Here is a 17,151-nt window from a genome sequence, read left to right as displayed (position 1 = left end):
ATACAATGTATTTACCATAGTGTAAACAAACACATTTACGTCATCACTATACGTTATACAGAGAGTTCACAAGTGTTATACAATCACAGGGCATAACAATAAAACTGTGGTAATTAAGGAGTTACATTACAAAAAGGGTCCCCCTGTGATGTAATGTTGACGGTTACTTTACGACACACGCAAACATAATTTCAAGGTGTGATGTGAGTAATTTACAGATAAAGGCCCAGTTTGGATTATTTAAGATTAAAAAGCAGTTATCTGATTGATATATCTATATAGTAAAAGTTGGCCATGTATAAAAGAATGATCCTAGGTTAGCCTTATGACTCAAAATAACGCCAATGGCATGCGAGTACCTGGGATTGAAACCTGGCCTGAGTTACACGTTACACTTACAGTGTTAGTGTAAAGACATCCACAACACAAAAATGAAGTTGAACGTTGAAAGTTTGGATCGAAAGGACCATTGGGAAATATTTCAACATATTCAACGATTTCACAATATTTGACAACTATTAAAGCCAACTTGTCTCTCAGGTCCACTGTTCGTGGTACGGTAGTGGCTAAATAACGTTACGATGGTGACACTTCCACCGGTAATGTAATGCTCACGACCGACCGTTATTTAAAACCTGGCTTCTGCTCATGTTGAAAAGTGAATCGTACAGAGCGCACTTACGTATTTCGCCTCGCTCACAAGTACCTGACAATGACTCATACATACATACCCGCTAGTACAATGCTGTCAGTGCATATGGTTGAAGTACTTCAGAAAAACTTTGCCAGTGGAAAGTTTACATTTGGCACTTCCTTGAACAGTCGCCATTTTGTCGATTTGAATCATGGGGTTTGTTGGCCACATAGAAATTTTATTATGTTGCCTTCTTGATTCATGTGATTGCCCTTAACTTTAACCACTGCAAAACGTTTCGCAAAGACAGAATAATTAGTTTTAATGAAAATATAACTATGAACCTATAAATATAGTGCTCTTATCTGAGCGTTATGTTATTGTTATATTTTTCTTATTTTGTCAACATCAAGTCAAAAGTTTTTTATCTTCTTTTGTTTTAAGTTCTAAAGTTTTTAAGCTTATTTATTTTTGTAGAAAAAATAAAAGGTGTGCAATTATTTTAATAAAAATAATTGTACACTCCAGTTTTACTTTCATAAAATGAACAGTTTCGAAAAGTGAAACCTTCATTAAACAATTTTTTTCTTTTGAATGTCCAAGCATCAGCAAAGCAGTGTGGGAAATCAATGGCGGTCAATGTGTTTCGGTGCCCAGCGTGATAAGGGTCTCAAAACCAGCGGAAACAACCAGAAATTCGACGTTTCGTCGTCACTAACCAGTTGATTCTTCGAAGAAAACACCCCCCTTAGTTCTAATGCGAACACTGCTTCTAATGGGCTTTCGAACGGTGATCTTGCTAGCTGCCAAACTATGGAGTTTTATATGTTACCTACTCCGGAAAAACATTAGAACGGTAAGGGTCATATCTCGTGTTATTAGTGGTGTATTACTCTCCTGTTTGGGGTCGAATTCTCACCTCTTAAAAAGTTGTTTCATATCACAACAACCATTGCAGTTAACTGCAAGTTGGAGGTACTAGGCGATTAGGTTTAGATGCGATGACATTTGAATTCAAGGATATATGAAATGTCATTCCGTGTCACTCGCCAAGTGGAAGGTCACTGAGAAAGGACCGTACGTTTGCAATGAATGGAAGTGATCGAATTTCACGATACAAACAGCAAACAGAAGTGTGTTGAACCCAGTTCTGAACTGGACTCTTAAATGTCACTCGATCACGCCACCTTGTGAACAAGATGGAGTGTTTGATGTGTGTACAGATTTTGTTTTTGCTTTACTTAATAATTATGTTTACCGTGAACGTGTACTGTAAAACAAGTGTAAGTAAGTGCCATGCGGCGCGGCCTCGTTGGTTTAGTGTGAGGAAATTTATGTGAAGTAAGACGAAGCGTCATTAAAAATTTATGACATAGGAGGAAGGTGTCTGGCCGATTCCAAAACATAGCAAGTTTCCACATTTTGATTGACAGGAGGAAATCTTGTTTCCTATCAGTTTTTTATCAACCCGTTATCTGAAATGTTTGACAATCATACGAGTTTTCAAGTTCCTACAAGTACAAGTGTAGCTAGCTTTTCAAAACCACACGTTGAAACTGAGAATCGAGCATTTCAATGCCATTATTGTTGCACCATTTTCATGTAATTGCACCGTCATATACCAGAATACGGGTTCTTGTCATGCACGTATGTGTGTCATGTGGTGATCAAATACTTGGATGTTTGCCAAAAGTGTTAGTTCAGTGATATTAATAGAACAGGTGAAACTGAAATAAAACCATTGCATATCACGTTTTCTATGAAGAACTATTATCATACACCCAAGTAACAATGAAATACCAAAGTGTTTACCCAATCTATCTCAGTTAATTGTTTTATAACACCAATGGTAACTACTGTATGTTTAATCATTTGTTGTAAATAAATAGTGGAGGTTGTATCATATGAAGTGGTCACCTGATACATAGTAATTAGTTGCCCTCATATGACATGTTTATAACCCTATCATTGTGAACATATGGGTGGGGACTGTCAGGTTATAAGAAGTGGTTACAGATGGTGGTATTTGTACATGTGCATGTGACTGAGACACCAGATTGAATGTAGTGGTCACATACATGTGTATAGTGGTATTTACATATGACTGAGGTGGTTATAGATGGTGGAGTTTACATATGACCATTGAAGATACCACACATCGGATGTAGTGGTCACATGATATAGCAATATTTACACATAATGTATCATGTGACCGAGATACCATCAGAATAAATACAGTGGTTACAGATGGTGATATTATGGATATTTTACACATGTCATCCGCTAACTAGTAAACATAGAGACTGTAAAATGTAAGGGTATGGGTTATAACATAGACCCGAGTTGGTGAAGGGTCTATGGTTACATGTATAACAAGATAAAAATGGAGTCCAGTGACAGCTTGCCAATCACACTGGTTTGATAAGTAAACACAGTGTGTGCTTAGATACAAAGCAGATGTGTCAATTCACACTGACAGAACCCTACATCTACCCTTGACATATATCACTACAGTATATATACCCTTGTTATTGGCATTGACTTAGTTGAATGTTCACTGTATGTAGAGTAGTACCACAGATGGTGTAAAATTATGGCGCTTTTCATGTACTGTGCTTTAAATGTACAGGGATGTTGGCTATTTACAAATACTAACGTTGACACATTGGTTTTAAATTCATCTTGTACCTAGTAGCTATGTGCAGAAATGTCAAATGCTAACTGAGCTCTCAGACCACTGTGGTGTGAGATGAGCTACATATAATACTATATCCTTTGGTTGAATCCTACTAATGTATGTGTTAACAGTGTTATTATCAACATAACGTCACAAAATATACCCTCCATATATTCTTGAGATTGACTAATGCTAAAAGTACATTAGCTTTTAAGTTTTAGGCCTAACAAAACAAATTGTGTGGTTCCGATTACACTCGGTTTTAGAATAGGTGGGGTAGGTAGATTATTTTTTTATTTTTTGTATAAATATTTTTTTTTCATATGTGAGTGTCTTGTGTGATGTCAGTTTCCACATCCACTATTTCTTGCAAGACTTCACAATTTTCGCGAATTTTTATTCGTTTCTGTAGCGTAGAGAAAAAAAAGTTTCGGGTCATCGTGAAAAACTAGGTGGGGTTGGGTAGCAGGAACCAAAGAATTTTTTTATTAGGCCCTAGAGGCATAGAGTGTCCTTCCTAGATCCTCAGATGACACGGAATGGAGTGATATGATGACATTGTAGGATGGAGGCTTTATTTCCTGATGTACTTTGTCAACTGTTAATTTCAACACTGTTTTAGATTAACATGACTACACCTAACTTACAAGTACTTATGATTCAGTAAGTGAATTTTCTTAAGTACATAACACTCTTCATTTACATATCAGTGAAACAACACCCACTGAATTCCTTCATACACCTCATTACTTCAGGGACTATAAGCACTTGTGGTGCTAGTACCCTTCGTGAACTAACATTGACCTATCATGTGAATTCATTAGAATTACACAGCACCCCTCGTGAACCTCCACTGACCCATTGGCTTGTTTTCAACAAGTTACAACATATGAATTGCAAGATGGCAAATACAAAGAACTTACATAAGAGTTATTGGTCATGGGCAATCAAAGGATGTCTCGCCTTTACAACAACTAATTACATGTTGATGAAAACAGATTTCACATCTATTCTTTTTCCCCTCTACATATAAAATGCTGCAAGGTAACTGGGTCGTCAATTTTGTGGAATTCATTTGTTAATTGCTGACAGTGAGTAGAAAAAAGCTGTATCTCAATTTCCCACGGTTTTTAAGGTAGTGCCCCACCAAAGTGACAAGGGGAGGGGGAGTGAGATATGCAAGTTTTTAGTAGCTCTCCCACCTCCCAGTCCCATTACCCATATCCCAAACCTGATATAAAAAAATATGTATGCACACCATGTTCCTGAAATGTAACTTATGAAAGTAATCCGATATATAGCCTACTATTCTGATAAAGTTATATCCTGATACAGTTATTCAGACGTACCCAACCCCTTAATCTGTGGTTAGATGGTTTCCTGTCTCTCCCACAGTACATTTTTGTACTACAGAAAGGTCTCTACATACATAGACCGTCTACAGTGCATATCTGGGACTGTGATAGCCATCACCTATGTGTACATTGTACACTACACTGTTAATGAGAACCATCAGAGTCACAGAACACTCACAGCACCACATACAACCAAAACCTGTTTACCTAGAGTCTAGACATACAATGTAGCTGTAGTCAGTAGGACATCAGAATCCTGTACAGCCCAGCAACATTTGATTCATTGAGCAAATGTTATGAGGAACAGTTATGTTTAGGGATCAGATTCCATTCATAAAACAGCCAAGCAAACAGTCAAGGTTACTTCGACCTTGCTATTCATGACACACATACAGCTGTACTCTGTTAGCTTTTCTCAAGTATAACCATGAAGTGTCTCCATTTATGTTATGTAATAAATAAGCCTTCAAAGTCCATAATGATGAATGGGCTGTGGTATAACTTGCATACAGTGCTAAGCCATAGACCTAACAAAATGCATGTAGGTAATTTACATAACAGTTGTATGCAAATTTCCTACAGGAAAAGTCATTCTACTCAACTAACAATGCTAGGTAAATAAAATGCAATGCATGTGAAAGAGGAAGGATTCATTTGCTAAATCCATGGAGGGTAGAATTACAATCAGCCTCCATCCATGCTAAATTATAGACATTGACACACTGCACTATTCTACCTCCATGTTAAATGATAGACCCTGGCATGTGAATATTATCCCAGGGTCTGTTGTTAAATACACTTAAATTGCTAAGCCATACGATCCCAAAGTCTGTCGTTAAATATATTTACATGTAAACTGCTAGGCCATATGATCCCAGTGTCTGTTGTTTAAATGCACTTAAATTGCTAAGCCATACGATCCCAGGGTCTATCGTTAAATACACTTAAACTGCTAAGCCATACATCTGTCTTTGTAAAGTCTATCATATACTGCAGTTGTAAATGTTTGCAGTGATGTTTACAGTTATACAAAATGTGATATTTGCATCTAGTATTATTGTCAATAGTTGGGATTGGGAAGGGAGTGGGAGAGAGTGGCTGTGCACTGTTGTTTTACTTTTGATGGTTGAATTTTACAAAAGTCAATAACACACAAGTATTTACAATATGATTGATGCCAGCACATATTAGATTATTTTCCTTATCGCAAAAAAAAGTTTTCACCAGTTCTGCCTTTCCATTATGTAAACCGTTCTATTCATTTACAATGCTGTAGATAATGAAACAGAAAAAAATGCTTTGTAACGGGTGTGTTGATAATAGTTGACAAATTAACATAAAGGCATTCTCACAAACCAGAGTTATTATTTCTACCACTACATTTCGAAATATATAATATAGCCTCCTGTGGGAGGCTCGTTAAGAACGTTGCCGTAAAACAGGCCGTGGTTTGCGACGATGCATAAATGTAACTTTCATACGTGTATGTATCGGTAGTTATACGATAGAGACTTTACAATGAGTACACTGTTTTTGCTAGGGGCTGGGAGCTCCGGTAACAGGAAGTGGGGAATCTGACATAGTTTCTATACATATACATGTACCATGATGATATTGGGGAACCATGTTAACATGTCTTGGGAACTCAATTACAATTTACCTATTTACTGCCCTTAAGAAAAAACACTAGTAAGGAACCCTGGTAAAATAACTTGTAGTCTAGACTAGAGGTTATTTATGGCTTTGAATCGTGAGGTTCAGCACCACGGATAGCCTGGGTACACTAGTCTAGTTCCTATACAGTGTCGTTACGATTTACGCTTTCACTCGCGTAGTTAGACCATGTTGGCATCCAGACTACCTGTACACTAATGACTGGGAACTAAAGGTTTTATTACTTGTGTCAACAAAACACTGGAATATAGTAATAAGTAGACTGTAAGATACGTCGTGACATTTCACTCTCACCAGCCTGGTAGAGGTCGACTGATGTGTGAGGGCGCCCCATCACGGCGTACCTTACAGACTAAGTAATAAGTAGTGTACCCTCTTAGCCAATTTAACCTGTCACTGAGACACAACGATTTATTTGGATGCACCAACATTTTGTGTTCTCCTACTCCTTGCTACTAGACGAGACATAATGCGTGAAGATAACGCATAAAATCGGAACACGGTCAGCCGAAACTAAACTATGTGTGTACGTGAACAAATGGTTTGATAGTTGATGAGTAAAAAAACTTTTCTGCCCACTATTATGATAAAGGAAGTTTTGATCACAGGCATCTCTAGAAAAATAGTTTCTCGCTGTCAGCGTGTGTATATATGCACAGTAGATGTAGGACAGGATGTGTTGATGTGATAACCTAGCTAATATTTCTACAATAGCCAACCAAAATAGAATACCGCGGTAGCTAGAGACCTTTGTTTAATGAGAACTATCTCTATTGTACTGTGGTGTGATGTTTACGTGACCGTAGAGGACAGGTCGTGTAATTGTAGATGGCTACCTCCTAAGGTCAGAGAGGTCATCTTGTTGCAATGTTTGCACCACAGAGGTGACCTTCACACAGTGTTTTTAAAGAGGAGAGCTTCACATAAGTGTTTGGTTACTACAGACAAATGTTTTCTGTTTGTAAAACACAAGAACGTAGACTGTGCCTGGGAAAGAAACTCTTGAAATATTTTTCTGTTACTTTGTTCAAGAAAACTAAAAATTACAAAAGTTATAATCAATAAAAAAAGATTGATTTTTAAATCATGGTTGTCAAAATTCTACCAAAATTTAGTAAGTTTAGAATTCAATATGGCCACTGAGTACTGTGATAACTTGATTGTCGAGTTCCTTGAAAACAAGATGGTGAAACCCCAAATTTCTTTTTTATTTCAAAGAGACAGGGAAGAAGTTTTCATATGGCAAAGTTTGGCGAACGGTACTTTACTTTTGAAGAACATTTGTCCAGGAGGCACATCTTACCTTAAAGCATAATTAGTATTCTGTGTGTTTTTAGGGGCGATCACACATTGTCACACAAACTTAAGTGAACTTCGTTTAAGGGGAGGGGGTCTGGCGCCAGTGCAATTGCTGAACTTCATTTTCGCACTTCTAACCAAGTTTCAAAAACTCACGCCTTCAATGATAAATGCTTCTGTATTTACTACTGAGATGTTGATAAGGTGATAAAAAATTTACTTCTAATGTGAGATACAGTGCTGGGTTTATGGTAGTATTTTGATGTGTTTACCATTATGTTTTTACATTGCATCGATCGTAGTGGTACCGATGTGACCGCTACAATTTCCATCTTGGTTTACATCATAAATAAATGTGTGATGTCGCACTTGTGAAGGTTTGTTTAGGGGGGAGGTTTTGTCCAACCAACGATGTTCGCTTATTGAGCTTGTGTGACATTCTGTGATCATCCCTTGGACATCTAGAAACAGGAGTTTGACATTAATATTAATAATAATATTCAAAAGTGGACATCAAGATGTCAAACTATGTATGTGCAGGTTGAGGGGCCTCAACGATGGAATTTTACTGAGTTGTTTTTTGGAGGAGAACTTGACATGGCTGTCTGCTTATGGGTGGGGGGGGGGGGGTGTGAATGCTTTGTGTTTCTAAGAGAAAGGCAAGCTTAACTAAATGTTAGCTAAAAATATGTTTGAAGGAGGCAAGCTTAACTCTCTGTAAATGGTGTCATATTAGTCCGGCGTGCAGACTAGATTACTGAGATAAAAATATGTTTGAAGGAGGCAAGCTTAACTCTCTGTAAATGGTGTCAGATTAGTCCGGCGTGCAGACTAGATTACTGAGATGACAGATCACAACGCTGGGAATTACAATACATTGTGATATGAGAGGCTGGATATGAACTCTTTGTCATATTTCAAAGAGAACTGTACATCCGAGGGCTCAAACTACCATGCTTGATTGTCAGATGTAGTCTGAACGTGAACTGCTACATGTACAAGTTTCTATTGATGTCCATTTGTCTAAAAGACATCTACACGTACTTCCTTTTAAATTTGGTGGTCCAGGTTGTACACTGTACAATGTTAGTCTATAATGTGCCCTGCACTTCTGCTAATTTCAAGACCTGCGATCTGTGTCAGATAACAGTGTCTGGAAAGCCATGTACCGTGTTACTCCTTGATAGAGGTGGACTGTACATGTACATCTGTGTTAGATTACCATGTCTGGAAATAGTACATACATATACATGTACATGTATGTTCGCTGTCATTTTTGAAGGAGAGCTGTATGTCTATGTTAGATTACAAAGGACTGGGAAAGTACTTTATTTCATGAACGTAGTTTTCATAACTGACATAGTTTTCACGAGATCAAAATTCATTTGGTTTGCGATACAAGGGGTAATGTAATTCAATACGCCATTTTTATCAACCTTTGTGTAACCCTAGATTTTGTATGTCAGCTGTTGTGTTGGCCGCCTATACATGTACCACTGGGATCAATGATTTAGAAGTACATGTACAAACAGAGATTTCACAAAAGTAACTCAATAGGCTATTTTTATCACTCTCTGTGTTGTGTATCTGGGAATGTAGGTTGCTTTGTTGGAACTGGGATTTAAAACCTCTTCAATATTATCTTGTGTCGTCCTGACAAATAAAATGTACGTTATCCACAGAAGCATTATTGCAGCTTTATACCAAAACGAAAAATGCAATAGCTAGGGCCTCAAACGTTATAGAAGTAACCTTTAAATTTGAACTAAGATGTAGCTAATTTTAAAAGTACTAAAATTGGAAAATACACATAGGCGGTTATGTACATGGAGGAAACCAGTGATATACACACTATATAGACAATAGTGGTTGACAAAAAATAAATTTTTGAATACAAATTCCTGAAAAATTAACTAACTGGCTAAAATTTGTGGCGTAGGCAGTTGTTTTTGTCAACTACTAGCTATTATCGACATCCCTGAGATAGTATACCATAATATCTTTGTGTTAGAAATGTTCCTATGCCAGTACAGTTAGGTTCCATCTCTGCCTGTACATTTGCATACTACATATAATCCTGTGTTTTTCTAGCTGTATTTTCTCCTCCTAATGTCCTTCACTGCTCATATATAACAATTTATACATGTACGGTACCTGTTATGTAATATAGACTTTATTTTTGTTACAGGGGCGAGATCAATATTTCAATGTAGGATAAAGAAACTAAATTCTTTCACTTTGGGGTTTGAGCCATTTTAGTTCTCATCCTGCAAAATTGATTTTACTTTTAATTGATGTTTTGTACCCCTAAATACAAGTATTGCTTTTAAAAATGTCAAATTGAGATATGGAAGAATTTTTGCTGTATAGTAAATGCATGGCACTAAAATAAATTAAAGTGTCAACAATAGAACTATTCTTTACTCACTACATACTGGCTTTATATTCATAGCACTACATAATTCTACATACTGATTTTAAACTGATTTTCAATTTTGGTCAATTTAGTTAAAAGGGGGTAGGTGGGTGGGTGGGGTGGGGGGTGGTTGGTGGGGGGGGGGGGGGGTCTGAGACCTTAGTATACAAATGTAGGAATTTAGTTTTTTATCCTACATTGATCTATTGATCTCACCCCTTACTGTTTGTTCCTTTGATGAATTTGAAAATATTCTATATATGTATCTACTTGCTTGTGTGTAGGAAAGAGTAACATTATTTGTGTTGTTGTAATTTCAGATAATTCAACATCAAACAGTTCGATACGATCTGCTACCTCTCTCACCATTATCAAGACATAGGCTAAGTAAGTATAAATTATGGTGATCATGTTATCAGTTTAACCCTTTCATTCCTAGAGACGACATTGGAATAAATAGAAACTTGATTGTAAGAACATTTTCTAAAATTTAAGAATATTACTTCATTGGGAAGTAATATTTCTTGAATTCTGGTCTAAAATAAAGTTGATCTTTTTCCAAAAATTACAGAGAAACAAGAATTTTTGTACAAAAATTTTGGCGGGAAAGTTTCTAGTCCTGAAAGGGTTAATGTTTGAAAAATGGAAAATTCTGAAAGATTTGTTTTAGACCAAAAAAAAAAAGAATTGTTTCTGGTCAGCACCTGCATCACTTAAATACCCTCACATCGGTCTTTTTTTTCTTCATGTTTGTCCAGCCTTTGGCCATGCAGTATGCAGATCTGGGGGAAAACACAAAAATAACCCTCCCTACTTCAGTGAAGACAACTGCAGAGCCAATCACAAACAAGCAAATGACATCTGCCCCATATACACACTTGCTCTAAAGTACTAAATAAAAAGAACATTAACTGTCATAAATAGTAGATTTAGTGACAGGTTTATTGAGAATAATTTTTTTTTTTAAATGACGTCACACCAGTTTAGACAAAATGTCCTGACCGGAAACAATTCTTTCTCTTTTTTATGGCCTTACGATTTCTACATTCCACTTGAAAGAAGAGTGTTTCTTGACTCTCATAATTTTTGACAACATAAAAGAACGTACCATATAGGCTGCACTAGCTGTAACTTTAATAGTTCTCAAAAACTGTTTTGTTAGTTGTAATGACTTATTCATAATATTGTACATCCTGAACAGTGTTGAATCACATGTTGGTAAATATATTTGTGTAGTTGTTTACATATAGTATTGTAGATAAATCCAATCAAATTGATTTTTGGGTCCGCACCCTAAAACCAGTGTTCCTAACACGATTACTAGTTCAACATGATCACTCGTTACTATGTTACTTTTGGATAAATCAACCCATAATGAACAGATATACAATGTTAAATTATTGGCATTTAACAATTTTCAATCAATGTATTGATGGTTTTCTGATCGAAAAAATAAATACATCCGTTACAGTAGGTGCAGTTTCAACAATAACTAAATTGTATCTATGTTTGATAATTGAATATCGCTTTTTTTTTTGCAGGTATAGTAAAAAGAAAAGTAATGGTGTTAGATTTAGATGAAACATTAATTCATTCACATCATGATGGTGTTATTAGACCCACAGTACGACCTGGTACACCGCCAGATTTTTTACTCAAGGTAAGTACCTGATTATGGAGTCATGATATTCGAACAGTGAGAGTGACTGGCTTGTAATCTGTACATTGCTGATTATGGCATCATGATAGTCGAACAGTCAGAATGGCTGGCTTGGAGTCTGCAGATTGCAGGTTTGAGCCTTGTTACTGCCATTGTCTCTCAATAGTTTAAGTCCTTGGGCAAAATTTGAATAAAGGTAGAATAAAATGCCTTCTTGTACATGAACACAATATACCAATCTTGTAATTAGTGAAAAAAAAAATTTGAGAAATAGCTGAAGACTGTAAAACAGAATATTTTCTAGTGGAGAAAAATATCTAGGGTTGCAGTATTGAAGTGATAGTGTTATTGTACACAATAGGTGTATGTACTTGTTGATTAATTACATAGGTGTGGATGTAGTCAACTACATGTACTGGTATTTACACTGCAGTGACAGTACCAATGACATTGCCTACCTGTATGTAGATGAATATCAGAGCATTCCTTGTATGTGAAATCATATGGACGCATCGGTGTAATTTGACAAAATTTCCCTTTTCGCATTTCATATATAATAACCGAACCTCATTACGTACCGTGTGAGTACAATTGTGGGTACTCAGGAGTATCTGTACTCACGCTTGCAGTGTTTTGGGGCTCCACTTGCCTTGCTAATGAAAGCATGAGACACAGAGAACACCACAAGTATTCAAGCAAAAACTCTTTGAGTACACCACACAGACACTCATAAATCACAGGGTGCTGTCATTTCATTTGATATAATTACTGTGTTTTACTCTTCACAGGTAGCAATAGATGGACATCCTGTCCGATTTTTTGTTTATAAAAGACCACATGTGGATTTTTTTCTTGATGTGGTAAGTAGTAAGTTTCTATAGTAACCATTTCAATATTGCTAGCAACTCAAAATATATGTGTGCAATATTTGATTGTATTTACTGTAGTTCATCATTTATGTCTGTTTTCATACTATCACTTTTATAAAATAAAGCTTATGAAATGGATGTGGATATTGGTAATTGGCAAAAAGCTAACAAAATCGTTCATTGTGTACTAAATTATAAATTGACTTTATGTGGACAGGGAGTTGATATTTTTCTCTGTTTGAATCACTGTAGAGAAGTACAAAGTGACTACATGTTGAGACTTGTTGAGGAAATGAATTGAAATGTGCCATTCATGTATGAATTATTGCAAATTCCAGTTCAGTGAACATTTCATATAACGATTTTGTATGTATAAACTGTGTTGATCAACAGTTTTGTCGGCATGACCTAGAAATATTCAACATACCCACAATTACCATTGTTAACTTACATTTTTTGTGTGCATTCAAACAAACAATGTGTGTCCATGTGAATGGACAAAGTTTACAAGATCAACAGAAAAGTAGACAATTATTAAAGTTCATATGTAATTTTAAGAGTCTTTTAAACGCGGTTTGAAAACCTATCTTTTTAATATGTACTATCATTGATTCGTGTTTGCTTTGCTGTTCATTTATTTCACCGCAGGACTGTGTGTTCTTTACCCTACCACTTGCACTTTGTATTTTTAAATTTTGCATATTCTTTTTAGAGTTTCTGTACATCGCACTGTGACGTATGTGTAGTGCGTTTTCTAAGAAATTAAAATAATAATAATAATAAATAATAATTAATGTATATGTTGATTAAATCAAAGTAGAAGGTAAATTGTGATTTGAAAATAGATGCTACAATCAGCAGTTCTCTTTGTAAACCAAGCACAGTGTGTTATACATGTTGGTTATTGTGAGTTACCCTACAAAACCTAATTTACTGGAGAGATAGCTGTGAAGTAGGTCATTTGATGAACTCAGACTCCTTTGACCCCTGTTAGATAGTATATTGACAATAATGGGTAACATTGTCAATGTGGCAATGATATGTGTATACAAGGTAACACTATAAACTAGTTGTAGCAGTGACAATAGATGTACCATAAGGTAACATTGTAACCTAGTTGTAGCAATGATAGTAGATGTAATATAAGGTAACATTGTAACCTAGTTGTAGCAATGATAGTAGATGTACTATAAGGTAACATTGTAACCTAGTTGTAGCAGTGACAGTAGATGTAATATAAGGTAACATTGTAACCTAGTTGTAGCAATGATAGTTGATGTACTATAAGGTAACATTGTAACCTAGTTGTAGCAGTGACAGTAGATGTACTATAAGGTTACATTGTAACCTAGTTGTAGCAGTGATAGTAGATGTACTATAAGGTAACATTGTAACCTAGTTGTAGCAGTGATAGTAGATGTAATATAAGGTAACATTGTAACTTAGTTGTAGCAGTGATAGTAGATGTAATATAAGGTAACATTATAACCTAGTTGTAGCAGTGATAGTAGATGTAATATAAGGTAACATTGTAACCTAGTTGTAGCAGTGATAGTAGATGTACTATAAGGTAACACTGTAACCTAGTTGTAGCAGTGATAGTAGATGTACTATAAGGTAACATTGTATCATTAAAACAACTCTCTCATCACAATATGCAAATTGGGTTATTGTTGAAAGACCATTAGTAATCACAGTATGCAAATTAGGTCATTTGCTTTCATCAGTATGATCATATGTAATTTTAGTAATTGTAAATTCTCTTCATATGCTAATAAGGTTATTATAATGTAGGCCTGTGTTATACAGATTATGTTATTGTTATTTAGTTAAAATTAGTATAAATAAGCATAATTTTAATGTTGTGCAAGTCTTTAAAGATGCCCTTGTTTTACCTGTCATCAGATCTGATGTAAATCATGCATGTATGTCAAATTACTGTGTAAGATCATCTCATCCAAAATAGTATTGTTACTAGGTTTTGTTGTGTTTCATTTGTATTCCAACAATCTCTCTGGCTACAAAGAAAATAAGAAAATAGTTAAACAAAAATATATAAAAAAGCATAAACCAGTAAAGTGATGATTTCAATAAACTCTTACAATGTACTATTAAAGAGTATAGATAGTGTATAGGAACAACATGATGATCATAAATGTTAGTCTCATTGATCCTGTATGTAACCGGTTACCTTTTAGTGAAAGACCTGTCGGATTTTGTCTCTTCAAGGTTAAGTTTGAAACTAGTCAAAGATTCAAGCTGTGTTTTTATTTATTGCTGAAAGTGAAACAAAACTAACACACTCCTTACATATCTACATCACATCTATGAAGAAATGTTGTCTCTTTGTCTAGTACTGTGTCCTCTTGGCTTCACTTTCTAATGACCTTGACCCTTGCCTTCAAGGTCAAATGGCTATACCTCCTGTGTCAGTGTGTGTAATAAAAATGCTATATCTCTTTATGGTTACAGGTGAGTCAATGGTATGATATAGTAATTTTTACAGCTAGTATGGAGATCTATGGTTCAGCCGTGGCCGAGAAATTAGACAATAGAAGAGGAGTACTCAATAGGAGATATTATAGACAGGTTAGTGAGCCCTCTATGGCAGAAGTGAGATGATAGAACATATAGACAGGTAGCAAAAGTTAAGAAAAAAAATGGAGCACTCGCACAAAGATGTTATAGAGTTTAGTGTGCCCTCTGTGGAAGATCAAGACAGACAATAGAAATTATAAATATATCAGTGCTCCCTCTATGGCAAAAATGAGAAGATGTTAGCCATATTAGTGTGCTCTCTATGGTAGAGAAATATGAAAAGAAGAAAATAGACATTGGTAGTTTATATTTCAGCTCTGTACATTATTCCATCTATTTTCTATTTTAGCACTGTACATTAGATTATGGTAGTTATACGAAGGATTTATCAGCAGTGTCAACTGATTTATCAAGTGTATTTATAATTGACAACTCACCAGGAGCATACAGATCATTTCCAGGTACGTACATGCATCTTTTTATACATGTATATTTTGCCGTCCGTCCACCCCAACCCCCACCCCCCACCCCCCACCCCCCCCCCCCAAAAAAAAAGTGAAAGTTCCTACTTTGCTTATTCAGAAACACTCTAAATACAGTCTGTTTATGTTATGATAAGTGTGCTCTCTAAGCCATTTTGACTTGCCACTGACGCACACACTTTCCGGTGACGCACCAAAATTTGGTGTTCCCCTATCTCTTACTATGTGGTGAGTGTGCCTGCTAAGCCATTTTGAAGCGCCACTGACGCACACAATTTCTAGTGATGCACCAAAATTTTGTGTTCCCCTATCTCTACTATGTGGTGAGTGTGCCCTCTATTTGGGAACACCAAATTTTAGAAATTGTGTGTCTGTGCCGTATCAAATTGGATTAGAGGGCACACTGACCCTCATAGTAAGAGATAGGGGAACACCAAATTTTGGTGCGTCACTAGAAATTGTGTGTCAGTGGCGTATCAAATTGGATTAAAGGGCACACTGACCCTCATAGTAAGAGATAGGGGAACACCAAATGTTGGTGCGTCACTAGAAATTGTGTGTGTCTTTGGCATATCAAATTGGATTAGAGGGCACACTGGTCACCACATAGTAAGAGATAGGGGAACACCAAATGTTGGTGCGTCACTAGAAATTGTGCGTGTCTGTGGCTTATCAAATTGGATTCGAGGGCACACTGACCCTCATCATGTATCCACTATTGTAGTGCTGTGATGAAAAGGAACATGTTTGTCTTATCAGTTTAATGTGTATCTAGTAATCAAAGTTTTTTAAACTGTGTGTCTGTTTGTTTTTTATTACAGACAATGCAATTCCTATCAGGTCCTGGTTTTCAGATCCCAGTGATGTTGCACTATTAAACCTTCTTCCAGTTCTTGATGCTCTCAGGTTTACACAAGATGTCCGTTCAGTGCTCAGTAGAAATCTACATATGCATAGACAATGGCTACAGTAGTAGTAACAAAGTGTCTAGTGTTTTTGATACAACGTATCCCCAACCAGCTTCCATCTAAAATGGGTGTGTGTATGTATGTATGTATGTATGTATGTATGTATGTATGTATGTATGCATGACAAATTGTTAGTAAGCTGAGGGTTCTACTCCATCAACTTATGTGCATTTCCATGGTAACTAGGAAGACTTTTAATGAGATACTAGGGGTGCTAAATGCAGTCCAAGACATGAAATGGAATTTTGTAGCAAATTATGTCCTCAGTGTTAGTTACATTGAAAGAACGAAATACAAGGAAATCTGACAAGGAGTAAATAGTGATATTTCTAAACAATCAATGTAAGTGTGTTCTTTGCTCAAAGAGGAGAATAACCACAAATTACTTCAAAACTTAAAGAAACATACTTTATTCCTTCAAGATGTCATCAGACATTAGCTACGATGATTTGTAAAACTGAATTTATGTATACTCAGCTACAAATCGATAATTTCTGTGTAACACAATTTGTATGTACATACCTCATTTGTAAGGCTATTTGTTATCACACTGCAAACACTAAGATGTTGTTTTTAGGA

The 17,151-nt window shown here is 36.0% G+C and overlaps 1 protein-coding gene across 1 annotated transcript; it reads left to right on the top strand.

Moving 5' to 3' along the window:
• Positions 1-1,398: 1,398 nt before the first annotated feature.
• Positions 1,399-16,613, top strand: LOC144451841 (CTD nuclear envelope phosphatase 1-like). The gene is made up of 7 exons (XM_078142746.1): positions 1,399-1,490; positions 10,376-10,442; positions 11,597-11,715; positions 12,504-12,575; positions 15,057-15,173; positions 15,472-15,583; positions 16,426-16,613. Exons 1-7 carry the CDS (start codon positions 1,410-1,412, stop codon positions 16,575-16,577), a joined length of 720 nt encoding a protein of 239 aa, XP_077998872.1. The 5' UTR covers positions 1,399-1,409; the 3' UTR covers positions 16,578-16,613.
• The last annotated feature ends 538 nt before the right edge of the window (positions 16,614-17,151 follow it).

Source organism: Glandiceps talaboti, chromosome 21 (assembly GCF_964340395.1).
Source record: "Glandiceps talaboti chromosome 21, keGlaTala1.1, whole genome shotgun sequence".
In the NCBI taxonomy this organism is placed as follows: Eukaryota; Metazoa; Hemichordata; class Enteropneusta; family Spengelidae; genus Glandiceps; species Glandiceps talaboti.
The sequence above is the reverse complement of the archived record's forward strand: the minus strand, read 5'-3'. Positions and strand labels throughout refer to the sequence as shown.